Below are 23434 nucleotides of genomic sequence, written 5' to 3'. Positions count from 1 at the left end.
CCACGGGCAGCGGCAGCAGCAAAGTGACTGAGGAGGGGGTATTTGTAACAGGAAAACACCTTACCAGTACATCTTAATGACAGCTGACAAATGAGCCTCAAGTTCGGTTGGGTTATTCCCTGTTCATAAATCAAGACAAACTGCAGACAGGGGTGTATGTAAGAAGATTGGTTTACTCACTGCTCCAGAACAAACCTAAATGACACCAATGAAGCAAGCGATCTAGATCACAGATGTAGGGAGCGAGGACATCAAATTCTGCCTCTAAGCACTTTGTCATGCCAACAGCAGCTCACCTTTTATAACCCACAGCGTGCCGGCCCGAGGAACTTACAATACATAAATGTTCCAATCGCAGTGGTGAATGGATTGCTGCCATTGCGATTTCAGGCTTCCATTCAAACTTGTAAAGCGTGACCACGGGAACTTGTTGGAAAGAAAATGTATTTTCAACTGACCTAAAAGGAATCCCTTCTGAGTCACATTGGAATTCACCTCTTTAATCTCCATGTTTGACACTGTATCTTGGGTTGTGGGTCAGGAACATCTGGAACACACACCTCTCTAATACACCAAAACTAAAAGGCCTTAAAAAAGAAGGGAAAAAGCCCTTCCTTGTGATTTAAAGCCTTTTCGTTTGGCCATCTATCCTCCCAGACTCCCATTTTTACTCTTCCCTTGTCCTCTTCCTGCAGGCGGCGCTGGGAGAGACGGATGCTTTTTTTTGTCAGACTTTTCATTTGCCAGTGAGCTTGGCACAGGAATAATTACCTGTCTCTATGATCAATTACCTGATTACTCACCAGAGATGCACAAGATGTCTGAAGAACAGAGCCGGGGCCCGTGCTGTGGTGGAGGACAGGCTTGCTGCACACAAAAACAGACCTGTGTGTACACTATGCATGCATACACACTTCCTATAGGCTGCCCTCTGTATTTGTTGTTAAGACCTCACATGACAGACTCACACACGCACAGGCACACACACCAGCGATCCCATTCTCTTTATGTGCTCCAGGCAACTAAACAGCTGACAAAGTCAAGGACACACTGACTGGCGGGCCATTGAAAACACAAGGAAGTCATTAAGAACAATCCTGACACACATCGCGGCTAGAAAGCATCCCCGTGTGAGGCAAAATAATCCCCCATAAACTGCCTTGTTAGGATGAGAAATGTTCACCCAGGGGTGCTGCACGAGCACAGAATAAGCTGTAAAAAAGCAAGCGCTGGACGTTGTTATGTGATATTCACGTATTATCCCCACGGTCTGAATAAACACTTGAGTCAGATTATAATCGTGCCATGCAAGGCCCCCGCAGCACCACTCCTGATGTGCAGTTTGACCTCTAAATAACGCTTACGTATGAGCTCCGCAGCCTCCTGATCTACAGCGATCTGCAACACGACGCAGACGGAAGCACCACAGCATCGGCTCCATGCAGTCCCACACGCTGAACACGGCAATGGCTTGGTTGTGAAGCAATGTTCGGTGAAGGAGAATATTTGTTCATGCTCTGTGCACATATTTGTCTCCGAGCGCAGCATGTGACGCACCACGCAGTCTGCTTCTCTTAATCAATGCTAGATTCAATCCACCCTGCAGTGCAGAGCACACCAGACTCCACACAGAGACGGGCCAATGTGATGCTGACATTTCCAGGGCTTTAACCTGTAATGTGCGTCTATAGAGGACCAACAAAGCATGGTGTTCTCGTGGACTTTATGCATTTTTCAGATTTTTACTGTAGCAACAGGTTTTGTATTGTAAGAGGACTGGCAGGTTTGCACAGACTCTGTGTGCATATGTTCCTCCTTTATCAAGCAAAAAAAATGTCTTTGGAGGAGCACAAGCATCTCCACAAATATGTCCTCACAGGGCTACCAGGGTTATTCAAACAAGGCCATACTGGTTGGTGTCTGCACAAAAAGTCCAGATTCACGTATTTTCTGCTGATATGAACCCCCATGGAGGTTTTTATATTCTTTCACCAACAAACACGTGGCTTTTTTACTATTGCTTTCTCTATGCCTAAAGCTAAACGGTGTACCAACTGGTTTTATTTCAGAGCTGCTTTATTGCATTGGCCTTTATTCTCAATTGGTCTTATTGTTTTATCCACTCTCTGCACATGTGCATGCACAATTACACAATATATACTTCATTCAAACACGTATGAACAGACTGAGATCAGTTCCAAGGGAGTAAGCTCTTTCACTCGGAGAAAAATAACAAAATCTTTCCAATCAATTTACTCCATTTCAGCCGGTAATGAAGACTGGCAGGCTTGAAGACAGCTGCTGCTTTCGAGCCATTGCTGAAAGAACAAAAATTCTGAGGTCTGAGCGGGGAAGGTAGGGCGGCATTCACAAAGAGAGCCTGACTCAGTGGAGCCTGCTGCTTTAAAGGGGCCCTGTTCTGTACAGATTCATCAGCTTAATAGAAAGCTCCCTCTGTCCTGCAGAGTCGAACAAACGTGACTCCAGAAATGCAAAAAATGAAAGAATTAAGATTCTTTAAAAAACCTCAAACGCAGTCAGTCCAACGACGTAGTGCTTGTGGAGTCTGCTAATCAGTCACACAGACAAAGCTGTGCTCAGAGGCAATCAAAGCTGTGGAAGGTTCTCGTTAGTACACGCACAGAGTCAAAACTCTGAAGCTCACTGCTTTCATACAGTGCTGCAGGAGAACACAAATACGACTCAACAGTCTTTTCTTCTGCCTCTCTCCCACCGCATTAACATATTACAGCTGGCTTGGATTCCTTCATCTCCACACAATTACGACACCCCATTTAGACTCGTAAGCTAGTCAATAAATCCACAGAAGCGACTCGCTGCCGCTCTCTATAGCTCATAGATATGCAGGAGTTATGATCCAGAGGTTCGCTTGTTTCTCTCTACGGGAGAAGACGTTGACCTTTTCCAGTCCCGCATGTGTCAACACAAACAACGAAAAAGCACTAGCTCGGCAGCGAGGCAGTGTGACCCAGGAACCCATCATCATTCAGGTTACATGCTGAAGTAGATCATAGAGGAATTCACTGCACAAGGACAGCAGCACCTTTTAGTAATGTCAAAAGAAGCAGTGAGGTCAAAGTTGTTATTAAAGCATCAGGAAAGCTCAGATAGATGTTCTGCACTGCAGCCTGTGGTTGAGAGAAGAAGCTTCATACAGCAAACAGTCTGCTGATTCAGTTTTGAGGAGCTGCTGTGGTGCATGAATAATGACTCACAGAAAAGGTGCATGAAAGCACCGCCTTCAATTGCTCTGAAAAAGTCCCCCCCCTCGTGGGGCTGTGACAGAAACTTCCAGGTGAGTCTGATAAACAAAGGCAGCCATGTTACTGACAAATACTGAGCTTGTGAAGCATAACAGGTAGTATTCGATTTATTTTGTGAGACAAAATCTGCCACTGACCCAAAGCAGGTTTAATTTTCACTTTAGATTCATTCTTTTTTCCTAGTTCATACAAATACTAACGTTAATTTGATGATTAATCATTTTAAGTTTATTGAGCATTTTCTAACTTATACGTGAAGTCACTAAAATACTATTTATTGTTCTTTTTTTATTGTTGTACTGGAAAGAGCCTATCTTGCCTGCATGGGTGTATAGTGATATTAAAAAGAAACAGCTAACTGGGAACAGGTCAGTAACATGTATGGGCATAAAAAGAGCATCTTTCTCAGATTCACCAATCTGCCAAAAACTGTGTCTACACGTTGAGGAATAATGTCAGAATAATGTTTCTCAGTGTAAAGATGTTGAATATCTCATCTCATCTCAAAATGAGCTCAGGGAGGGGCGGGGCCATCTGCTGTGATTGGTTGGGGGGAGAGAAGGAAGACAGGATAAAGACATGCTGTGGAAGAGAGACAGAGGTTAATAACAGATATGATTCAGTGCAGAGAGGTCATTGGGGTTGCAAGTTATTCTGGTTGTGAGATAGCTTGACCAAAGTGGCTGAAGAAAGGCAGGAGACAGATGCTGTCCAGTGTAGCAAGTGATTTATTTGCCATCATTGTGACCAAACATATTTACAAAATGTAAAAACAAAAACCCCTCAATAACTCCAAAGCTAACTTGGTACAAATAAACATAACTGAACATAAACCAACAAAAATGAATGTCAAGAGCACTCAGCTACACTGACCTGGTCCTTCTTCTTTTTGTTCCTGGAACAAAGGTAAATCAGGTGTGTTTAAACCAAGTAAACAGTTGGAATAAATAAAAGGTTAACTTAAACTTGTCAGCGTTGATTTAAACTAAGATGTTATATTACGTAATCTGTAAAAGTGCAAAACAAACAAATCCGGGATAATAAATGTTTGCAAACTACAGAATAAAAATAAGGTAAATCAGAACAAGAATGTGAACTAAGCAAGCTTCTGGCAGCAAATGGTGTCCTCGCCCACTTTGTCACAATGGTACAACGTAAAGGTTTTGTGGACCCCAGAATGTTCAGCTGCTGCGATGGCAATGTTGCTGTTACTGGAGATACTACCAAACTAAACTGAACTAAAACTGAATGTTATGGATCTTCCTGTATATTGTATGTAACAAGTATACAGAGCTGTAACTGAAGCCATGTGCTAGTGCTAGCCACCTCAAGTCTGATTTCATTAGCAATTTCTGGGATTCCAAACTCTAACACTGAGTTTAAAATGACACAGTTTCTTTCATCTTCAATAAAATGTGTAGCTGCTCTTCCAGGTGTTACAATAAAGTTTAACATCCAGGCAACCGTGATAAACTTTAATGGAGTCTGAAGTCAGCAGGAAGTTAGCTTGCTAGTTTCTGTCGAAAGGTGATTTACCATGTTCGACTGAGAGAGTCCGCCCCTCAAAAAACTGAAGTGTACAGCTCTGCTGTCACTTCATAAATAAAGACAGAACAAAGAGACAATATTTGTAGGGTTATTTAGGCTGGCGGGAACATAATGATGTGCTACGTGGCAGCCATGTACAGACCTGTGAGTAGGATAATCTAAACAGAGCGATGATTGAGGATGAACATTAACATTTTTCCCCTTAATGAAAGTTCCTGTGAGGGTCCTCGATGTGGCACAGACAAATGCTATAATATGGGAGGAAGAAGATGCTGAAAACAGGCGAAACTTCAGTCAGGGAACCACCTGAGATGACCCTCCACAACATGAGGTTTGTCATTAAAATGCTGCTGCATGGTTTGGATTACTCACTATTAAAAAAAATGTCTGATCCTCATCTTGATGTACCCGTTCAAATCTTAGCCTCAGAGTGATTCGCTTATGAAGCATTCATTTGGTGTCTGGCAAACTGTGAGCCTGGACTGTCGTTCCATTTTAAGGCTTTAAGAACTAAGCATAAAGATGTGATGCACATGAATGTGTTAATAAAAAGTTAAACAAGCAGATGAATTTTCTTTTTAATGGCCAGCAAATGCTGATGCTTCTGGCTGTGAAAAGATCTGTATGGAAGAAATATAGTCTGTGGGTCCATGGAAGTCTACAGGAAAACAGCCTTTGGCTCTCTTGATCTAAGACCTCAAGTCTCAAGCTCCTGTTTGAAGTCTCTTGTATTCAACATGAGGATCATTTTGTAAATTATAGTCTTCACTGATCAAAAAAGGCTAAAGCAGGGTATAATGTCGAGTGGCCTCACTATGTGTCCCTACAGTGTTTCTTGGTTTCCCAGTTAGAGCCACTGCTTCCTTGTTATATCTAATTTCAAAACACTAAGATATCAAAAAAATGTGGAAAAACTCAGCTTGGTGCTTCATAGCAGGACTTCACTAACCAGTCACAGGCATCATGGTGGCTTCCTTTAAGTTTTATATAGAGTTTATGGTTTAAATTAAACCTGTTTGAAAAAGACAAATACTTCAGCAGGGGTAAAGCAGCAGCCAAAGACACCGGTCATGCATGCTAATCTTTTTTTTTTTTTAGACTTTTTTGAAAATTATATCAATTATAGTCAATATTCCTGTGGCTGACTACTGGTTTTCTCAGGCACAATGAAGAGGCATCCCCACGCCATGCTTTTCCAGTGTTCAGCCCACCGATTGTAATTCTTGATTGGGCCGTGCACACTATATCTCACAGCCTATAAGGAGCTTGAATCAGAGCGCTATGTTATATAAAGAAATCCGTGTTGCCCAGCTGTCAAAGCCTGGAGAGTGGGAGGTTACCACGACTCTTCACTACACCGTAATTACAGCTCTTTCATTACAAAGGCTTACTATATTGCTGTAGAAGGTGTACAGTTCCAGATGACTCTTTTGATCACACAATGCAGACACACTCTTACAGGGTAATTTCTGCATGCGGGCTATGGTATCATTTTAATTCCTGTCCTGTAGCACTGCCTATTTTCTAAATGTAAGCTGTTCTCTGTAGTTTTGAAGTGGTTGGGGATTTTGCTTTCATGTCAAACTACACTGCACTGTATCTTAGCCAACCCCCTCCCATCACTACCACACACACACACACACACACTCCTGTCTCCACATGCACTTTAATAACATACCTCACTGTGAGAGTAAAGTGTGTGTCTAATAATCATCGGGGTGGGTGTTAATGGATGCTGTATCCTATGAGCTGTGTGAGTCACTGGAGTTCCACAGTAAAGGTGGTGATGCGCAATTAAACTAGAATCCAGGAATGGGTGGTGGTTAGGGAAGTGGAAGCTTGGCGCCTGTTTCACAGCATGCCGTATACCTTCCTGAGATCTTCGCGCCTGCTTTGATTCCTGACACGGGGAGATGCTGGTGAAAAACCTGCCATCAGAGAACAGAAAGAGAGGAGGGGTCAGGTGAGAGAAGAGGGGCGGTGGAGAAAATAGGAACACAGAAATCAAAAGGGATGCAGACAGGGAGAGAAGACACAGAGACAAAAAAGAAATGGAAAAAGGCCATGTCCATGTGTGCCACTAATGAAAGTGATCTAATTATCACAGGGTTCATTTGAAACATGACAAACGCCTGTGTTGGTGCTCTAGTCTGAAGGAAAATTCTATCTAATCTACTCCCACTTTCATTTCTGTTCGTGCTGTCACAGTGAAGACATTTGATGTTGAACACAGATTCCATCCCTTGCTCATATTTAGCAGTGCTGGTTATATGGCTTAATGGAGGACAGTATTGGTTGTTTGGCCCAAGAAAGTCTTAAATAGTTTGCAATAAACTGACTTAACCAGCAGCATTTTTTTTTTAGACATTTTCAAGTTAAAACCCCTGTGTGGCCCTGGGACCATAAATGGTCCCTTTAGGTTTTCAGGTACAAGCCATTTGCACTGTGTTGAATGGAATATAGCCAAATCCTCTAAAAAAAAACTTGGCATAATTTCATTTCAAAATTCAAGTCTGACTTCCTTAAATTAGCTTCAGTGGCTAAGCTAACAATACACATCCTCTTAGAGCCCTAGGGACCATTTTTGGTCCCCATTGACTTCCATTATAAACGCTATTTTTCACTGCAGAATTATTACCGTTAATGTCTTGGTGATTACTTATGTTTCCGTTTCGTTTTGGTCTATGAGCCTTAGAGTTGTAATTTTTTTATTTGTCCACCGGGTGGCGCCCTTGCTCCACATTTGATCCCTGCTGGAAAACAGCGGGCTGCTTGGACAGACCTGCGGGAAATGAAGCCTCATTTCCGGCGTGCAGCAGCGGCTTCGCCCGCTGATCGGGCGGGACCATTTTTTGGTCCCTAGGACCATGAGAGGGTGCATTTTTTTTTTTAGTCAACAGGAAATTACGTATTTGTTGTCACGTGGTATCGGACGTGTGGGCTGGAAAAAGCAGTCCCCGGTGATCGTGCCCCGGTGATCGTCGCGACTTACCCCGGCAACATGCACTTATTTCGGCCTAGAGGAGGAGCATTTGCCGCCTGGAGACCATTTTCTGGTCCTGAAAAAAAAAAAAAAAAGGCGATTGAAATGACTGTTGGTGCCAATCTTTAGTCCATCTAAAGGCCTAATTATAATAACAAACAAATATTACTTCAAATGTTTTTTTTGGAAAATATTTAGTTTTTTGTTTTTTGGGGCTAAAAAACAGAGCGCTCATGTAATAAAACTGGGATTTAAAGGGTTAAAACAACGAAAATATAATTAAAACTTTATATGAATATTTCAGGGAGAAGTAGTTTTAAAAGACTGACCAATTTAAAGTGGAAAAAAATATGAATATATAATCTTTTTATTGCACTTTTGGGGCGGGACCATTTTTGGTCCCCAGGGCTCTAAAGGGATGCATTTTTAAGGGCCATCCAGGTGGCTTTATTTTCATGTCAGCCACGTGCAGTGGTAGAGCACAGCGTTCCTCCAAGACCATCCAAGACAAAGAGCAAAAAACAAAAAGGCAGTGCAGACACACAAGGCAGTGCAGACACAAGGCAGTGCAGACACACAATGCAGTGCAGACACAAGGCAGTGCAGACACACAAGGCAGTGCAGACACACAAGGCAGTGCAGACACAAAAGACACTGCAGCACAAGGCAGTGCAGACACACTGCTCTTGGTGGCGCTGTCACTTGGTGTTCGCTCACTCTGTGGTAGAGTATCACTTCCTGTTCCTGCTCAAACACAGTGGTGTTTCTGAGTAGCTTATTTGCTTAGCAATTTAAATTAACAACTTTTAAATACATTCTTCTTTCATAGTATAATCTTCACGTGCTTCATCCGAAGCACACTTTCTGTGTACTCACTACCTAATTTATAGCCAAAGTATTCACTCACTGTCTCTGTACTGTTTCGCTAGCTTAGCTCGTAGTTGACTCGTTAGCACCATGGCTACTTCACCTCTCCCTCCTGCACTTTCTTGCTCATTGTGTCAGATGTTTAGTTACTCCTCGGCCTCCTTTAGCAGTAATGATATCTGTAACAAATGTAGCATATTTGCAGCTCTGGAGGCCAGGATTACTGAATTGGAGACTCAGCTTCGCACCCTTCATTCACCCGTAGCTAGCCAAGCCCCTGTAACTGGTGCAGCCGAAGATAGCGTAGGCCCTGCTAGCTGTTCACCGGCAGATCCCAAGCAGCTGGGGAAAGAGGGCGGCTGGGTCACGGTGAGGAGGAAGCATAGTCCTAAACAGAAGCCCCAGGTACACCACCAACCTGTTCATGTGTCTAACCGTTTTTCCCCACTCGGCGACACACCCGCCGGGGGTCAAACTCTGGTAATTGGTGATTCTGTTCTTAGACATGTGAAGCTAGAGACACCGGCAACCATAGTCAATTGTCTTCCAGGGGCCAGAGCAGGCGACATTGAAGGAAATTTAAGACTGCTGGCTAAGGGTAAATGTAAATTCAGTAAAATCATAATTCACGTCGGCAGTAATGACACCCGGTTACGCCAATCGGAGGTCACTAAAATCAATATTGAATCGGTGTGCAACTTTGCCAAAACAATGTCGGACTCTGTAGTTTTCTCTGGTCCCCTCCCCAATCAGACCAGGAGCGACATGTTTAGCTGCATGTTCTCCTTAAATTGCTGGCTGTCTGAGTGGTGTCCCAGAAACGATGTGGGCTTCATAGATAATTGGCAAACCTTCTGGAGGAAACCTGGTCTTGTTAGGAGAGACGGCATCCATCCCACTTTGGATGGAGCAGCTCTCATTTCTAGAAATATGGACAAATTTATTAAACCCCCCAAAATATGACTATCCAGAGTTGGGACCAGGAAGCAGAGTTGCAGTCTTACACGCCTCTCTGCAGCTTCTCTCCTCCTGCTACCCCCCCAAAAACCCATCTCCATAGAGACTGTGTCAGCTTCCAAACAGACAAAAAACAAACTAAAAACCAGCAACAAACAACTTAAACATAAACAATTACAAAGAAAGAACAATACAGTATCCACATCTGAACCAAAGAGTAAAACAGTGAAATGTGGATTATTAAATATTAGGTCTCTCTCCTCCAAGTCTCTGTTAGTACATGACTTAATAATTGATCAACAAATCGATTTACTCTGCCTTACAGAAACCTGGTTGCAGCAGGATGATTGTGTTAGTTTAAATTAATCAACACCCCCGAGTCATTCTAACTACCAGAAACCTCGAAGCACAGGCCGAGGGGGAGGTGTGGCAGCAATTTTTCACACAAGCCTATTAATTAATGAAAGACCAAGACAGACTTTTAATTCATTTGAAAGCCTGATGCTTAGCCTCATCTACCCCAGCTGTAAAACTCAGAAACCAGTCTTATTGGTTATCATCTATCGTCCACCTGGGCCTTACACAGAGTTTCTGTCTGATTTCTCAGACTTTATATCTAATTTAGTTCTGAGCTCAGATAAAATAATTATTGTGGGTGATTTTAACATCCATGTAGATGCTAAAAATGACAGCCTCAACATGGCATTTAGTCTGTTATTAGACTCAATCGGCTTCTGTCAAAATGTAAAAGAACCCACCCACCACTTTAATCACACTCTAGATCTTGTGTTAACATATGGCATAGAAACTGAACATTTAACAGTGTTTCCTGAAAACCCTCTCCTGTCTGATCATTTCCTGATAACATTTACATTTACAATAATTGATTACACAGCGGTGGAGAGTAGACTTTATCAAAGTAGATGTCTTTCTGAAAGCGCTGTAACTAAGTTTAAGAATATAATCCACCCACTGTTATCATCTTCAATGCCCTGTACCAACACAGAGCAGAGCAGCTATCTGAACGCTACCCCAACAGAGGTCAATTATCTTGTTAATAATTTCACCTCCTCACTACGTACGACTCTGGATACTGTAGCTCCAGTGAAAACTAAGGTCTCAAATCAGAAGTACCTGACTCCGTGGTATAATTCTCAAACACGTAGCCTAAAGCAGATGACTCGTAATCTGGAGAGGAAATGGCGTGTCACAAATCTAGAGGATCATCATTTAGCCTGGAGAAATAGTTTGCTGCTTTATAAGAAAGCCCTCCGCAAAGCCAGAATATCTTACTATTCATCACTGATTGAAGAAAATAAGAACAACCCCAGGTTTCTCTTCAGCTCTGTAGCCAGGCTGACAAAAAGTCAGAGCTCTGTTGAGCCAACCATCCCTTTAACGTTAACTAGTAATGACTTCATGAACTTCTTCACAAATAACATTTTTATCATTAGAGGAAAAATTACCAGTAATCATCCCACAGATGTAATATTATCTACAGCTACTCTTAGTACCATTGATGTTAAGTTAGACTCTTTTTCTCTAATTGATCTTTCTGAGTTAACTTCAATAATTACTTCCTCCAAACCATCAACGTGTCTTTTAGACCCCATTCCTACAAAACTGCTCAAAGAAGTCCTGCCATTAATTAATTCTTTGATCTTAAATATGATCAACCTATCTCTAATAATCAGCTATGTACCACAGGCCTTCAAGCTGGCTGTAGTTAAACCTTTACTCAAAAAGCATCTCTAGACCCAGCAGTCTTAGCTAATTATAGGCCAATCTCCAACCTTCCTTTCATATCAAAAATCCTTGAAAGAGTAGTTGTCAAACAGCTAACAGATCATCTGCAGAGGAATGGCTTATTTGAAGAGTTTCAGTCAGGTTTCAGAGCTCATCACAGCACAGAAACAGCTTTAGTGAAGGTTACAAATGATCTTCTTATGGCCTCTGACAGTGGACTCATCTCTGTGCTTGTCCTGCTAGACCTCAGTGCAGCGTTCGATACTGTCGACCATAATATCCTATTAGAGCGATTAGAACATGCTGTAGGTATTACAGGTACTGCGCTGCAGTGGTTTGTATCATATCTATCTAATAGACTCCAGTTTGTGCATGTAAATGGAGAGTCCTCTTCACACACTGAGGTTAATTATGGAGTTCCACAGGGTTCAGTGCTAGGACCAATTCTGTTTACATTATACATGCTTCCCTTAGGCAGTATCATTAGAAGACATAGCATACATTTACACTGCTATGCAGATGACACCCAGCTCTATCTGTCCATGAAGCCAGATAACACACACCAATTAGTTAAACTGCAGGAATGTCTTAAAGACATAAAGACCTGGATGGCCGCTAACTTTCTGCTTCTTAATTCAGATCAAACTGAGGTTATTGTACTCGGCCCTGAAAAGCTTAGAAATATGGTCTCTAACCAGATTCTTCCTCTGGATGGCATTACCTTGGCCTCCAGTAATGCTGTGAGGAACCTTGGAGTCATTTTTGACCAGGACATGTCCTTCAAAGCACATATTAAACAAATATGTAAGACTGCGTTCTTCCATTTGTGCAACATCTCTAAAATTAGAAATATCCTGTCTCAGAGTGACGCTGAAAAACTAGTTCATGCATTTATTACTTCCAGGCTGGACGACTGTAATTCATTATTATCAGGAAGTCCAAAAAACTCACTGAAAAGCCTTCAGCTAATCCAAAATGCTGCAGCAAGAGTCCTGACAGGGACTAGAAAGAGAGAGCAGATTTCTCCTGTTTTGGCTTCCTGTTAAATCCAGAATTGAATTCAAAATCCTGCTCCTCACATACAAGGTCTTAAATAATCAGGCCCCATCTTATCTTAATGACCTTGTAGTACCATATCACCCTATTAGAGCACTTCGCTCTCGCTCTGCAGGCCTACTTGTTGTTCCTAGAGTATTTAAAAGTAGAATGGGAGGCAGAGCCTTCAGTTTTCAGGCCCCTCTTCTGTGGAACCAGCTTCCAGTTTGGATTCAGGAGACAGACACTATCTCTACTTTCAAGATTAGGCTTCAAACTTTCCTTTTTGCTAAAGCATATAGTTAGGGCTGGACCATGTGACCCTGAATCCTCCCTTAGTTATGCTGCAATAGACGTAGGCTGCCGGGGGACTCCCATGATGCATTGAGTTTTTCCTTTCCAGTCACCTTTCTCACTCACTATGTGTTAACAGACCTCTCTGCATTGAATCATATCTGTTATTAACCTCTGTCTCTCTTCCACAGCATGTATTTATCCTGTCTTCCTTCTCTCACCCCAACCGGTCGCAGCAGATGGCCCCGCCCCTCCCTGAGCCTGGTTCTGTCTGAGGTTTCTTCCTGTTAAAAGGGAGTTTTTCCTTCCCACTGTCGCTAAAGTGCTTGCTCACAGGGGGTCATATGATTGTTGGGTTTTTCTCTGTATCTATGAAGCGCCTTGAGGCGACTTATGTTGTGATTTGGCGCTATATAGATAAAATTGAATTGAATTGAATTGAACAATGCAGTGCAGACACACAAGACAGTGCAGCACAAGGCAGCGCAGACACAAGATGGTGCAGACACACAATGCAGTGCAGACACACAAGGCAGTGCAGACACAAGGCAGTGCAGACACACAAGGCGGTGCAGACACACAAGACAGTGCAGCACAAGGCAGTACAGCACAAGGCGGTGCAGACACACAAGGCAGTGCAGACACACAAGACAGTGCAGCACAAGGCGGTGCAGACACAAGATGGTGCAGACACACAAGGCAGTGCAGACACACAAAGCGGTGCAGCACAAGGCAGTGGAGACACACAATGCAGTGCAGACACACAAGGCGGTGCAGACACACAAGACAGTGCAGACACACAATGTAGTGCAGCACAAGGCAGTACAGACACACAAGGCAGTGCAGACACACAAGGCAACCCAGACACACAATGCAGTGCAGACACACAAGGCGGTGCAGACACACAAGGCAACCCAGACACGCAATGCAGTGCAGACACACAAGGCGGTGCAGACACACAAGGCAGCGCAGACACACAAAGCGGTGCAGCACAAGGCAGTGCAGACACACAATGCAGTGCAGCACAAGGCAGTGCAGACACACAAGGCGGTGCAGACACACAAGGCAGTGCAGACACACAAGGCAGTGCAGCACAAGGCAGTGCAGACACACAATGCAGTGCAGACACACAAGGCGGTGCAGACACACAAGACAGTGCAGACACACAATGTAGTGCAGCACAAGGCAGTGCAGACACACAAGGCGGTGCAGACACACAAGGCAGTGCAGACACACAAGGCGGTGCAGACACACAAGGCAGTGCAGCACAAGGCAGTGCAGCACAAGGCAGTGCAGACACACAATGCAGTGCAGCACAAGGCAGTGCAGACACACAAGGCGGTGCAGACACACAAGGCAGTGCAGCACAAGGCAGTGCAGCACAAGGCAGTGCAGACACACAAGGCGGTGCAGCCCAAGGCAGCGCAGACACACAAGGCAGCGCAGACACACAAGGCAGTGCAGCACAAGGCAGTGCAGACACACAAGGCGGTGCAGACACACAAGACAGTGCAGACACACAATGCAGTGCAGCACAAGGCAGTGCAGACACACAAGGCGGTGCAGACACACGGCAGTGCAGACACACAAGGCGGTGCAGCCCAAGGCAGCGCAGACACACAAGGCAGCGCAGACACACAAGGCAGTGCAGCACAAGGCAGTGCAGACACACAGGGCAGTGCAGACACACAAGACGGTGCAGACACACAAGGCAGTGTAGACACAAAATGCGAGAATTTCTGCTTTGATACAGGAATTCTGATGATCTGTCGCTGAGCGCATTTAACTAACAGCATGTAGCCTCAGTTTTTCACATGTTTCTTACACAAAACATTTCTCTTAGTGTCTCTTAGGCTGTTGTCAAGCTCAACCTAGACTCCGTCATGGTCATGTGGTGTAGAACAAAACAGAAGGAGGAGGATCCAAATCCAGAGTTTAACCAGATACAAATAGTCGGAAATGGCTGGAAAAAACAATAGCTTACCACAGCAGGGTGACAACAAAGGCAGGTAAGGCAGCAGACTGTTATGTAAGCAGGGGAGCTGCTTGGGTGTGACGCACGGGTGAGTTGGATGCAAAGGAAAAGAAAGTGTAGACATGTAGAGGGTAAATCGAGGAAACACATTACATAAAACAGTGCTCATAGTAAGCCACGCCCACCTTCAACCCTGAGAACCAATGAATGCTGGTGTTCAGGCTCTTGTATTGGACGAGTCTAGAACAGGATTTGCCTCAGAGGTGAGCGAACAATCTTGGTTTTGGGGGGGGGGAGGAGGAGTAAGTTGAGAACTGATTACACAAGTCAGCGATACAGGCAGCTGCATGTGCATATTTCCCCCTGGCACTTTTGGTTCTGCCTGATTATTTAACAGGAGCAACTGGAAGTGGTTGACATGGTTTCATGGGCTTTGTGCAGTGCACAGTCCTCAATTATGGATGGGAAAAGTGACACTGTGACAGCTGTAGCTCTCAGGGGGTCGGAGAGGGAGGCAAAGTGAGAGACGGAGAGAGAGAGAGCGAGTGATTCTTTCCTCCTTGAGCAGGACGATATGAGAGAATCTTCAGCAGATGTGGCACACGCACAAATACACACACACACACAAAACCACATGAGTGCAAACCGCCCTCTTCTTGTTAAATTAAATATGCCCTGAAAATGACGGGAGGGGTGGGGGTAATGAGGAAATTATTCACAATCCTTGACATGCTTTAAATCAGATTATACTCTCCGCCTGCCTCACCAGGGCCCAGTCTAAAGACACAGACCAATCCATTTCTTGCTTAAGGCGCACCGCCTCCTGCACGAGCATGCACATACACACCGAGAGGTACAGAAAGGCTCATCTGCATCCATCTCAGTTAGAGACAGGGGAGTGAGGAGAGGTGAATTATCCATAGCTTTTCCAGTGGCCTGATACAAAGAGGAAAGTGGGGCTGGACCTGCTGCTATCACTATGTCCAATCCTGCAGGGAGCCGTGCTGAGAGTGGAAGCCAGAAGCCAAAGGAACATGTCCACGGACATGCATATTAACCACTTCAGAGAGAGGGAGGGATAAGGAAAGGAGAGAGGTAGATGAGAGAGACATCACTGGGTCCAGCCCACTCTCACGAGCACTCACCAGCACATATGTCATTACATACGTCCACAGAGGAAACAGAGGGCCTATTGAGGCCTATTAAGGGCTCTTGTGCAAAAAGAGACATCCTCGCTGCTGTGCCCTGCAATTATATGATAATGAGGTCTATGCATGTCACGTGTCTTCAGCGTTTACAGCAGGCAGCGGGGACAGCGCAGGGATAGTAGCATATAGCGCAGTGCAGTGTCAAATCTCATTGCAGCTCCTGAGATAAACCGGTGATATACTGTTGCAGCTATCATACATGGTATCATCCGTTCACACAGGGGAGCTTTGCAGCAGTGACCTTGCAAGAAGCCTCAACATGTATGATCCATGGTAATGTATGTAAATCGAGAGCACTGATTGCATAAATTAAAGCTGAGGATGTGTGTTCAGAGATACGTGTGTGTGTGCTGCATTTGATGTGGTGGGTCACACAGCTCACAGCAACTTGGGTTAAAGCCCATAGCTGGAGGCGCTGGATGGGCCAGGTCTCAGAGGAAACAACATTCAGTTAAACAAACCCAGCCGGGCAAGAAGAATCATCCACACACATGCATACATATACACACACACAGGTGCACAGACAAACGTGCAGGCACAAGTTCACTGGAACACACACATACCACACACACACACTTAATTTGCTCAATTTTTGCTGTGCGGGCTCATTTGCAAACATATGCACAACCTCGGACTATTTATAAAGCAGTGCAGGAGTGCTGTAGATGCCTGCATCCTTTTGCACAACAAGTTAATCTGCATGGAGGCATTATCCTCAGTCTTTGGGATGCATTCCAAATCCATTCCAGTGCATGTGATTCATCTTACAATATAAATACACTAAGTAGTGCTTATCTGAAACAGAGGTAAGCTACACTAACAGGAATGTTAACTATCCTGGTAGCCACTGTTCTCCAGGGCCAGGCTCATCAGTCTGTGTTTGTCCCCGAGGACTGTGGAGGAGAGAGAAAGCTGTTATCTCTGATATCTACCGCCACAGCTGAGGCCAAGGGCAATAACAAGCATTCTTACAGAAGTAACGCTATAGCCACAGAGCAGTGGACATATGTATGAAGTGTGGCGCATGTATAATGTTTGATATGTCTGCCTTTAGTGTGAACTGTATGAAAGAAGATAATTGGCTGCCAGTAAGTGTGCTGAAATAACCACAGACACACAAAAAGATAGGGATGGGTACCGGTGTCCGGTGCCATGACGGCACCGGTTCTGACATAAACGGTAGTAACCAGACCGAAAAGCAGCGCACATTTCGGTGCTTTATTTCGGTGCTTTTTTTCCCTGAGCTGTGATACACTTCTAGCCAATAATTTTACGTTTCCCAGGATAGTAGGCGGGGCCAGGTACGTACGTTCTTTTAGAGCAGAGCTACAGATTAAAAATGTCCAAGGCGAAGCGGTCAAAAGTCTGGCTGTACTTCACAGCAAAATATGCAAACTCAGCAGCAACAAGTGCTTTAAGCTGATACTGTGATACTGTCAAAGGAGGTAACACCAAGAATCCGATGAAACACCTGGCGACGCATAGCGTTTTTTTAAAAGCCCAGAAATGCGCCGTATTTGATAGCTTGCTGCGAGACCTCACACCGAGCACATCTACTGTGCGTGGGTTGCCTGTTATCTGACCCGGAGTTAGCAATATCCCCCAAAAACCCCGAAGAGGAGAGTCCTGGCCCCTAGCCCTGCCAGTGTAGCAGAAATGATGAGGATGATGATGCAGCAGCAGCCGTTCTTCTCTGCGTGAGTAGCTTCATGTTGTTCGTGTGTAATTTACGTTGAGTAGGCTACCCACGTTATTACATTAATGCATGTAAGGTGAACTAGCAAACACCATCATAGCTACATGCGGCTGTCTTCTTGTTTGATGGCAGATACTCCCTTCACCCTGGCCAAAAAGGCTAAAATGACCAAAGAAAAAGTGGAAAACAGTTAAACATGAGAGGTTTAGGACAAAGTTTGTGTTTTTTCCATTGTTTAAGCACTGCTTCCAGCCAAGAGTGATACCATATATGCCCCATAGCTGCAGAAAAGGCTAACATTGTTATCTTTTTACAAAACAACAGCTGAACATGAGAGGTTTTTGGACCAATTTTGTGTTTTTTCCATTGTTTGAGCACCGTTTAAGCACCGGCACCGTTTCAAAAGTACCGATTTGGCAGCGGTATCGGATAAAACCTAAACGATACCCATCCCTACAAAAAGATGCTGAGTGTTTTACACTGGGTGTTAATGTGTTTGAATATTTCAGGCTAATCCCATAGACCCGATGTAAAGGCGCTGTGATGTCGCTATGACGACACAGGAGACACGTCACAGCTGATTCTGACTGAAAATGATTTCACCGCGAGCCAAATTATTTCCCTCGATGTCACCGATTCTCTCTTTGAAGGATTTCACTCTGAGGTGTGTAACTTGAGCACAAAGAACTCATTATTTTCAGTACACTGGAAAACCACGTGAAACCTAGCGTGATAACAAATTAACTATTCAATCTGTGCAAATGAGTGGAGCGATGGAGAGACGACAGCACGGTGAGTGAGCAGCTATCAAACGATGGATACAGGTCAGCAAAACGTGGACCAAGTCAAAGCACTGAGGACGTGCTGCTCTGCTGTCTGGCATCAACGAGGCATTTTACCCACTCAGATCTCTGTGAACCCCAGAGATGGTTGTGTGGGGAAATTCAGCAGTTGCTGAAATACTCAGATCAGCCTGTCAGGCACTGACAACCATGCCACGTTCAAAGTCCTTTAAGTCGCCGTTCCCCCTTCTGATGCTCGGGTTGATCTTCAGGAGGTTGTCTTGACCACGTACTGAGACGATGCTGTGCGATGTGTGTTAACAAGCAGCTGGGCAGGTGTACCTAGTAAAGTAGCTGCTGTGTGTGCTTTGACAAACCTGTATTTTGACACCACTGTTATCATGCAGTCCTCAGCTCTACAGCAGTCTAGTTATTTCTAGCACTGAGTTTACAACTTCACTGACCTGAATGCTGCTTCACAACCGTTCTTTTTATTCCGTCTCCGTTTCATTTTGCAAATGCGAAAGGTCTCCAGAAGCAGCTGCAGGTATGACTGGAGGTCACTCTTAATACTAGCATTTTGCAGGCCTGTGAGAACAGTGTGGAGGAACACACTCGGTACAAGGATGGGATCAGATTTTAAAGCTGACTCAACTTCTTGGGAAGCACAGCGGATCTTTTCCTTTACTGAAGGGTTCAAATCACTCGGCTTTCAGAGTTAAGAGCTGACAGACGTTTAGAGTGACACACAGACATACTGTACATGTAATTCATCCACATTTAACATATTCAGAGAAATGTGCGTAGCCTCAGTGAAAACGCTGCTTCTGTACTTTTTCACATTTTATGATGTATGCTTTCAATAACCAGCAGCTGAGGGAAAACAACGTTTTTTCATCTCCACCGCTGTTTTCTTGTCTCACGTTGTATTTGGGGGTCTGTGCGGCACATAAATAGTTGATAATACTGTTGCGTCTGTTTCTTTTTGAAGTCTTTCCAGACACGCTGGTCTGCTGGGATCAGCTTATACATTAGGATGCAAGGTCAGTCGTGTCACCAGTGCTGAGGAGCCGTGAATAAAAGATGCTGTATGATTCCCGCTTTTGCTGGAAACAATAAGTCACCTTTATGAACAATGCCAAAAATATGGAGAGGCAGACAGCTGAGCTAAAGCCTCTTCAGACGTACCTGTGCAGCTGTTTTGTTCAATACTGCGCGGAAGCCTCCAGCATTGGCGAGTGTAATTAGCGTGGGGCAATCAACAGAAGATTATTTGCTTAATGACTTGGGGAAAAAACAAATGGCATCCATCAGGAGCTTGAGCACAATCAAACACGAAACACCATTAAGAAGTTCGCTTCATACTTCAAATTAGCATGAAACAAATCAAACATAATTAAGCTGAGGTTGAGGTTAGTCCTACTGGAGATTTTGACAAATAATTACACTCTGTTATTAATGAAGCATAAATAAACTGAATGTATTTTCCACATACAACCACAGGATATTGGTGCTTGAGACTCTCTCTCTCTGCTAATCGGAGCATTTAAATTCAAATTCAGATCCAATCAAAGACTCATTTGAAGGTAAAGAGGCGTGGTGTGGTGGTAATGGTCTTACTCCTGTTATCTATAAGCGGACCCTCCAGCCCTTGAACCAGAAGCACCCCTTGTATCTTATAATCAATAGTGATAAGAACAAAAGGTGCACTGCATACTGGGATCCCTGCTTTAAAGAGTCACCTGCAACAAAAACCAGAAACTTTCAAAATGATCTTTTAGCAATCAGCATGCCTGCAGTGTAACAAAGCCACCGTGAACTGGATGTGCGTGTGTGACAGTTGAGTGCTAAGTGCATCTTGTTATCGTGATTTAAACAAAGGTGGAGGACGCCGTGCGCAGCCCGAGGACCTTGAGATAGACGGGACAAGAAATGCAGAGGGAGAGGGCGATAGCGAGAGTTCGAGTTAGCGTCTGGGAGTACACAGAGAGTTTATCAGAGGGAGCAGTCTCATTTGCATTCACTACAGACTGACAGCGGCGGCACACAACAAACCAAGCCCACCGCCGCCCCCGCTGTGCCCCAGGGGAGCTGCCGCCACTGCTGTTGCCCAGAGAGAAGAGATGTCTGGCCTCCACTGCTGATGAGCAAGCATGATTGTATTAAAACATAAACACAGAGATGGGGAGACAAATGAGAGGCAGAGGGAGGGTGACAAGGGTGTTTATTTGTTTTTGCTTTAATCTCTATAATGTTATCATGTGCCCACTGTTGTGTCATAAAGAGAGGTTCTTAATTATTGGGACAATGACACAACCATCCGAATATAAAAATAAACTCAACGGCGCTTTCAGATTAAAAACTGTGACCTACAGCACATTTCCAGTTCAAATGTAGCAGAGTGCAAGTATTAAATGGGTTGTATGGGATCCATTTCATCGTCCTTTCTCTTCCTTTTCATTTAGAAGCTGTGTACAGTATAGAGCCAACAGAACAAACCCAGCCACAAATATTAGCCCTTGCTAGAGCTGTGAAATGCAGTGATTGGCTATGACACGCTGAGGTTGATCCACATGCTGCTTCCTCCTGGTTTGTATTTCAAAAACACGGATGATAAAACTTGGCGTTGAGAGGTCTTACTTCACCTCAAATTCCTCTGCTCTGCTCTGCACACGTCTGTTCGCATGTCTCTGAACGAGACGCTCGGGTGTAAAACAGAGACGAGCAAATGTAGAGCACAGACTCTGCAGCTGGAATAAAATAAAAGTCCACATAAACAGACCCACGCCGTTTTTACAACTTAGTGCAGGAGGTGGCGCTCTTAGTTTCTTTCTAGATCCCGGACGACAGTTTCTGAAACACATGCACTCACATGCACTCGCATGCACTCCACCAAACCATAGGAAGGAAAAGCTTGCATTACGACAAACACAGGCAAGCACACCTTTACTCCACTATATTTTCACATACCTAAAACGCTTGCTGCAGGATTAATGTTCAAAGGGAACAGCGAACACTTAAAGTAGTAGAGTACTACCTCGAAATACTCTGTACTTTTTCTCTTTTCCTTTTACTTTGATAAACATGCTACAGATCTTGGGATGCCCGTGACTCGAGAGGCACAGCAGGTTGTCTACTAATCGAAGTATTGATAGTTTGATCCCTGGCTGCTCGAATCACCAAAGTATCTTCGGGTAAGATACTGAATCCTGAGTTTCAAGATTTAACGCACTTCATTCACCCATAAATGAACGGGTGAACGAGTCCTGTGGAAAAGCTCTTTATCTATCGATCGTCGCCTGCTAAACCAAAATTGCTTGTTTTCAGTCGGTCGTGTAGAATTTTCGTGACCACACACCTTATCCCCGAGTTCCTCTGAAAAATCTTTGTCCCCGGATTTTTCAGAGCTCAGTTGACAAGGTCAAACACAGGGATTCGTGGCGCTAATGAAAAAACCTGGCTTCCTCCGTCAGACTGGAAGGCATTAAGACCTGGCACCGATGCAATGTGGGCTGAGGTGTCAGTGGATGCCAACACAGTTGTGGATCTTTCCATTCCTGCAGGATCCTGCTGGGCCACACAGCATCCATCCACTGCAGTAATTAAACACAACCTATAAGTATACACACTCACACACTCACACACATATACTCATGCATTAATTGCAGGCGGGAGGCCTCCCACTCATTATAGGCCAAATTAAAGCAATCAATTGAAACTAGAGACCAGCAGAGAGGAATTCATTCACGGGGGCCTGTTCTCCTCTATAAAGGCTGCACGGGCTGTGTCAGCTATCCAAACCTTGCATCGACCAGGTCTGTCGCACAATCAGTCTGTTGATCGCCTTCTCAGCAAGGATGCGCTTAAAGACGTGCAAATACGTTTCACGAATTGCGTGTTTTATACGAAACCTTTCAAACTCGTTCACGGCACAGAGTTACGATCTGCCCGTTGCCAACAAAGTCTCCTGGCTTGCTGCACACATCTGCAAGGCATTTTGTAGTCCAATGCCTCTCCCCGTCATCTCTTTCCTTCTTCTGCTTTCTCCAACACAAACACACACCAGAGTGGGGTCAAAGTGTCACGCATCATGAAAAAAAAGGAAAGTGTGGCAGGTAGGCTAAAGCGCTCTGTTTGTCTCTGTGTTTAGAATAGAATAGAATAGAATTCAACTTTATTGTCATTGCACATGCACAGGTACAGGGCAACGAAATGCAGTTTGCATCCATCCAGAAGTGCTTTAGTGCTTTAGTTTAGGACAGCAAATGAACACATCTGCCAAAAATAAGCCTCTGCATCTCTCCAGGCCCACTTAGGGGAGAGTCTGAACATATCCAATTCCAACATTCCCAGTGTTTTCACAAACACATCACGCTCTTGTCACCAGGGAGCCCCCTCCTCTCCTCTTCTATCCCTTTCCCTCTATCCCTGCCAGGCAGGCCAACTGTTGCTCCAACACTCCAGGGCAGATTAGGGGAAGTGCTAGCTCCTGAAGAATGCAGGCCTGCTGCTGCTGCTGCTGCTGCTGCCACTCTCAGCTGAGGATTTATTGGGACTGGCGTGGCGACTCAGGCTTTTGCCCCCGAGAAAACAGAGAAAGGAGGAGGAGGAGGACCTCTGCTGAGACATTACATGCCATTGATAGAAAACATCATGGTGCCTCTTAAAGGACTGCAGCAGCTTTAGTCTGCGTTGAGCTCATTGTGATGCCTGCTTCAGGTCACTTTCTTAACTCTGACAGCTTATAAATAGCTGATAAATGTTAGGCCGAAGAGAGATGTTAGACAGGGTGTTTACGAAAGCTTAATAAACCATTTCAGTAAGTACAGATAAATACTTTGTAGGCGGATGTTCCACGATGACATTGAAGAAATGTACCAGGTCGTGAGCATTAGGCTGTCTGGTGCTATTCGAACATTTAAATGGACAGCGTGCTATAGCCAGTGTGAGCCGCAATAACAAAACAATTACAACACAACAGCAACAAGATGTGAGCAGTGATGTGCATCCGCGGCGAGCGGCCAGGAGCCTCTGCAACTAATGCAGTGGCCTAGATCCG

General features: G+C 44.5%; 1 protein-coding gene across 1 annotated transcript; it reads left to right on the top strand.

Moving 5' to 3' along the window:
- Positions 1-8770: 8770 nt before the first annotated feature.
- LOC146623697 (uncharacterized) lies at positions 8771-9647 on the top strand. The gene has a single exon (XM_085363288.1). The coding sequence runs from the start codon at positions 8773-8775 to the stop codon at positions 9643-9645; it is 873 nt and encodes a 290-aa protein (XP_085219414.1). The 5' UTR covers positions 8771-8772; the 3' UTR covers positions 9646-9647.
- The last annotated feature ends 13787 nt before the right edge of the window (positions 9648-23434 follow it).

Source organism: Diplotaxodon limnothrissa, linkage group LG10 (genome assembly GCF_057381915.1).
Source record: "Diplotaxodon limnothrissa isolate DT_005_m linkage group LG10, D_limnothrissa_male_GT1.1, whole genome shotgun sequence".
Lineage (NCBI taxonomy): Eukaryota > Metazoa > Chordata > Actinopteri > Cichliformes > Cichlidae > Diplotaxodon > Diplotaxodon limnothrissa.
The sequence above is the reverse complement of the archived record's forward strand: the minus strand, read 5'-3'. Positions and strand labels throughout refer to the sequence as shown.